The sequence below is a fragment of the Pseudorasbora parva genome, chromosome 6 (genome assembly GCF_024679245.1).
Source record: "Pseudorasbora parva isolate DD20220531a chromosome 6, ASM2467924v1, whole genome shotgun sequence".
Taxonomy (NCBI): domain Eukaryota; kingdom Metazoa; phylum Chordata; class Actinopteri; order Cypriniformes; family Gobionidae; genus Pseudorasbora; species Pseudorasbora parva.
Window position 1 is genome coordinate 1,039,001 of NC_090177.1, and position 6,000 is coordinate 1,045,000.

The 6,000-nt window shown below is 38.9% G+C and overlaps 1 protein-coding gene across 2 annotated transcripts in view; it reads right to left on the reverse strand.

Moving 5' to 3' along the window:
• The window catches only part of ephb4b (eph receptor B4b), a 59,271-nt gene that overhangs the window by 36,395 nt on the left and 16,876 nt on the right, over positions 1 to 6,000 (reverse strand). For both annotated transcript variants that reach the window (XM_067445353.1, XM_067445352.1), the window contains exons 2-3: positions 1,697 to 1,767; positions 862 to 1,143 (exon numbers count right to left, since the gene is read on the reverse strand). In XM_067445353.1, the coding sequence (XP_067301454.1) occupies positions 862 to 1,143; positions 1,697 to 1,767 (353 nt within the window). The remainder of the gene's footprint in view (positions 1 to 861; positions 1,144 to 1,696; positions 1,768 to 6,000) is intronic.

Here is a 6,000-nt window from a genome sequence, read left to right on the forward strand (position 1 = left end):
TGCACTCTTAAAAAAGCTGGGTTAAAAACAACCCAAGTTGGGCTGAAAATGGACAAATCCAGAAATTGGGTTGTTTGAACCCAGTGAATGGACCCATTCAAACAACCCAATTTCTGGATTTGTCCATTTTCAGCCCAACTTGGGTTGTTTTTAACCCAGCATATTTTAGAGTGTGCCTAATATTAAAGGAACTGTATGTAAGAAATGTATTTCAGTTAATCATAAAATGGCCCTGATGTGTCTCTAGACATCAGAGGTGGATAAACTACACAACTTCATTACTGGAGTAAAGTACTGCTGGTCAAATATTACTCCATTACGAGTGAAAGTTGTAAAAACAGATTTTTACTGGAGTAAAAGTACAGAAGTATTTGTTTTCTAAAGTACTTAAGTATCAAAAGTAAATGTCCTTCTTTATGTCACCGCATTATTGTATTATAGTTGTATAAATGCACATTATGCCATCATGGTTTAAGCCAGTCAGTGACGCTCCATCTGACACACTAGCAGACGACTAACTTAAACTCATTTAAATACTTGTAGAAAAGTTACAAAGCTGCTGTCACTTTAAGGCCGAATGCACGGATCCAATACACTGATACACATCTGATATTCTCACACTGTTCACCTTCACTGAAGACAGAATCAACTTTGTTTATGTCAATCCTCCACTAAATGAGCATTTGGACATTGTGTGTGTGTGTATGTGTGTGTGTGTGTGTGTGTGTGTGTGTGTGTGATGGGTAGGTTTAGGGGCAGTGTAAGGGGATAGTAAATACGGTTTGTACAGTATAAAAACCATTACGCCTATGGAATGTCCCCATATGTCACAAAAACAAATGTGTGTGTGTGTGTGTATACCTTGCTGTAGGGGTTCTCCATCCAGGCGGGGTGTGTGTCCGTGGCCGTGTCCTCGTCGCTCTGGTAGTAGTAAAGATTAAAGGTCTCTCTGCAGGTGCGGTAGCTGGACGGCATGGCGGAGCACTCCATCATGGTGAAGCGGATCTCCACGTACACCTGAGACGCGCCGCGGCCCGGGATAAACCGCGTCCGCAGCCAATGGGCCAAAGGGCTCTCCATCGGGCAAATCTGGAATGTGCGGACACTGCTGCCCTCTTCATCCAGACCGGTCAGCTCGTCCCACTGAGAGCAAGAGGACACACACACACACAGCGTTAACATCACGAACATGACTGAGTGTGTGAGACATATCAGGACACAAATGTGTATTTATTATTATGAAAAAAAACTTTGGGAAAATCGTGCTTTGGAAATACATGATTCGTCAAATAGACCTTATTCGTAAATGCAGTTTATTATTATGAAAACGTCTTTTTGAAAAAGCACATTTAATAATGAAAGAGTGGATGTTTAAACAACAATAGTGTGTGTGTGGAAGAGGTAATTGTGAAATATATTAAACAATAAATGTTAAGTTTTCATGTAATTTTACTAAATAAATATACATTTATTTATTTAATTATTAAATTAATATTTTATTAAATAAATTATTTGATTATTAAATTAATTTAATAAATTAATTCAGAATAAACTGGTACATTTAATTGTTGTTTTATTGAATTCTTTATTTTTTTAATTAATTCATTTTGAGTAATTTGGTCCTCCATAGGTTCGGGGGCTCTGTGTGTGTGTGTGTGTGTGTGTGTGTGTGTGTGTGTGTGTGTGTGTGTGTCACCTCAGGGTCAGTGCTGGGGTAGATGGTCCATCTCAGATCAGATGTTTCTAGCTTTGTGTTCATCAGCACCTCTGAGAGAGAGAGAGTTTTATAAAGTTACACAACATTAATGAACCCAGATGTGATTCAAGGTAGTTTAATGTGTGTGTGTGTGTGTGTGTGTGTGTGTGTGAAATGTGTGAGTGTGTGTGTGTGTGTGATATGTATGTATGATGTGTGTGTGACATGTGTGAAATGTGTGTGTGTGTGTGTGTGTGTGTGTGTGTGTGTGACATATGAGGACACAAGTGTGTATAATGCCATGGGTATGACACAGGTATTACAGGAGAGGGTGAAATATGAGGACATTACCCATGGCCCCACTTTACAAAAGGCTTATAAATCACACAGGAGGAGTGTGTGTGTGTGTGTGTGTGTGTGTGTGTGTGTGTGTGTGTGTGTGTGTGTGTGACATATGAGGACCCAAATGTGTATAATGCCATGGGTATGACACAGGTATTACAGGAGAAGGTGAAATATGAGGACATTACCCATGGCCCCACTTTACAAAAGGCTTATAAATCACACAGGAGGAGTGTGTGTGTGTGTGTGTGTGTGTGTGTGTGACATATGAGGACCCAAATGTGCATAATGCCATGGGTATGACACAGGTATTACAGGAGAGGGTGAAATATGAGGACATTACCCATGGCCCCACTTTACAAAAGGCTTATAAATCACACAGGAGGAGTGTGTGTGTGTGTGTGTGTGTGTGTGTGTGTGTGTGTGGGCTTGTTTTTGTGACATATGAGGACTCAAATGTGTATAATGCCATGGGTATGACACAGGTATTACAGGAGAGGGTGAAATATGAGGACATTACCCATGGCCCCACTTTACAAAAGGCTTATAAATCACACAGGAGGAGTGTTGCACGATATACCGGTACTAGTAAAGTATTGCGATACCCTGCTATTACAAACGGTAGGATATGGACTATTATTAGTACCGGTACTTTAAGGAGGACAGCGCCTATGAGCTGCATTTCTTAATTTCGGTGGGTGTGTGACAGCAGGTGTCAGGACACGTGTGTGTGTGTGAGCTCCGCCTCCACCGGTCACTAAACATTGGAAGCAGAAGAGTTAAATATATACACGCAGCACGACAGAAAAAGCACCAGAAATATGCGCGCATGAGGAGAAAAAGCGCGGCGCAGGACGTGCTCGCGCTATTGAACTCTGACCTGAAGCGCACGCGCACGCCTTTCAGACAACAAACATGCGATCGCCATTCAGTTCTTTCCCGGATTATTATTGGGGTTTGAATAGTCAAACATGTGGTCTGGCGAGTGTTCAGGTAAACACAGTCCTCGATGTCTTCAGTGAACGTGGCTGAGGTAATGAGATCCGTGCAGGTCTGAACCCACACACCTAATATTCTGTGATTAGTGTTAAGCAAACAATGAAAAATAGAAAACCACCACATGCTTGGCTAAATAACTAAAGGATATTTATTAAGAATCAGTGTAGAGTTAAATTATAGAGTGAAGAATAAGTCAGCAGTTTTATATTTGATTATTTAATTTCTTTCTTGACTTGCTACGGTTAAATAGACCTAACGAAGCTGAGAAATAAAGCACTGTCATATTGTTTGTCATTTGCATTTTTTGCTTATTTTTAAAAACAGACACAGTTAAAAATCTATATTGTAATTATAAGATTACATCTTAAAAAATATTAAATTACTCGTATCATAAGCTTTTGTTCCTCCCGACCTGTTGAGAAGTGAAAGGGCTGGGTTGTAAGTGGCTTTGGATGAAAGCGTCTGCTAAAGGTTAGTGATGATGAGATGATTGATCATGATGATCTCTGTGAGGACCTGCAGTTATTACAGCAATCAGAGGAGGAACGGGCACACACCAGCGCACAAACTGCTGGACAAGGGGATTTTTAGTTAAAAAAATAAAGCAATGACTGATAAGTTATGTTGTCATATTAATCATATGATCTGTGTTTTGTTTGTTTTTACAGTGGTATCGATTTAGTATCGGTATCGAGGTATCTTAGTCTGGTATCCAGAGGTGTCAAGAAACGAAGTACAAATACTTCGTTACCTTACTTCAGCAGAGATTTTGGGTATCTATACTTTATTGGAGTAATTATTTTTCTGCCTACTTGTTACTTCTACTCCTTACATTTTCACGCAATTATCTGTACTTTCTACTCCTTACTTTTTAAAAATAGCCTCGTTACTCCTCTTTCATTTCATCTTGTTTTTAAAAACAGCTATGCAGATAAATCTTGTCATCCTGATAGTGTGAATTTGACTGTGGTTGGATGAGAAGTGTAAACATATACCATTCCAACACCCTATTGGTTACTACGAGCCTGCACATGACTCAAAGCACAAATCACACACGGTGTTGCCAGAGTGGGCGGGTTCCAGCGGACGAGCACACGCTTTCAGTCAGTCAGCGATCAGCAGCAGACGCGCTCATTCATGACAGCCAGGTTTAGCGCGATAACTCGTTGTAGATGCACACACATACTCGTTGTACATACAGTATATACACAAGCCGTTTCTACAGTAAGGAGTGGGAGAGTGAACCAACTCTCAAACGTGGATTACACCTGTGACTCGTAGACTCTTTATCAATATAATCATGATTCCTGTCCGTCATAATACACACACTCAGGACATCTGCAGCTAGCAACCCCAACAGCGGCTGACAGAGGTTTAATCAATGATGAATCAGTTTTGACTGGGCTAAGTGGATGAACTTCACAAGGCTACTGTAGTTTTGTCAGAAGCTAAACGCATTGTTGTTATTTTTTTGTCGGTGGATTATTGTACAGTATCTGAATTACACACTTTGGCAGTGGTGTGTTATTAACGTGTGAAATGCCTGTTAATTATGTGCTTTTTCCGATCTCTTATATTGGGCACTGTTTGCACTTAAAGTGACTTCTTCAATAAAATATCATCACATTATTTTGGCAGTTTTGGTGATCTTTGAGCCCTGCACAATCCTATGACACACTCCTGCAGTCATTAAAATAGTTCAGCTTTGTTTGTAATGTCCAAGTCGTTATATTTCGTTTAGTTTCTTTATTAAAGTTAATTTAGAAAAATGTTTGGATTGTTTGTTTGTTAATTTGTTTTAAAGTGACAACCGAGCAGTCAGCGGCCGACAGTGGGTATGAGGTTAGGGGTGTAAAGTCAGGGCCCGTAGGGCTCTAAAGCGTCGACCCAATCTGGCAACACTGTTCACACATGTAGCCTACATTTACATTCCAACAAAGGTTATTGATAACATTACTGATAGGCAACTAGTCATCATATCTTCCGCTTCAGGAAACACATGTTAATGCTCAGCCGTACACATAATGGTATATGTCCATTGTACTAAAATGCATTCATCTTCAGTGGGTATATCTGCGGCTGAAACAGGACGCCAGTGCCTCCCAAATTTTTCAACATTAACATTTTAATATAACATTATAGTCATTATAGCCTTTAGAAAAATGTTTTTGAGGAGGTGGGGTAGAGCACTATGGTGGTGTGGCCTGAGCTTTTGTCTTTAATGGCATTTTTATCCTTACATTACTTTTACTTTTATACTTTCAGTAGTTTTGAAACCAGTACTTTTATACTTTCGGTAGTTTTGAAACCAGTACTTTTACACTTTCAGTAGTTTTGAAACCAGTACTTTTACACTTTCAGTAGTTTTGAAACCAGTACTTTTACACTTTCAGTAGTTTTGAAACCAGTACTTTTACACTTTAAGTAGTTTTGAAACCAGTACTTTTACACTTTCGGTAGTTTTGAAACCAGTACTTTTACACTTTCAGTAGTTTTGAAACCAGTACTTTTACACTTTCAGTAGTTTTGAAACCAGTACTTTTACACTTACAGTAGTTTTGAAACCAGTACTTTTACACTTACAGTAGTTTTGAAACCAGTACTTTTACACTTACAGTAGTTTTGAAACCAGTACTTTTACACTTACAGTAGTTTTGAAACCAGTACTTTTACACTTTCAGTAGTTTTGAAACCAGTACTTTTACACTTACAGTAGTTTTGAAACCAGTACTTTTACACTTTCAGTAGTTTTGAAACCAGTACTTTTACACTTTCAGTAGTTTTGAAACCAGTACTTTTACACTTTCAGTAGTTTTGAAACCAATACTTTTACACTTTCAGTAGTTTTGAAACCAGTACTTTTACACTTTCAGTAGTTTTGAAACCAGTACTTTTACACTTTCAGTAGTTTTGAAACCAGTACTTTTATACTTTCAGTAGTTTTGAAACCAGTACTTTTACAC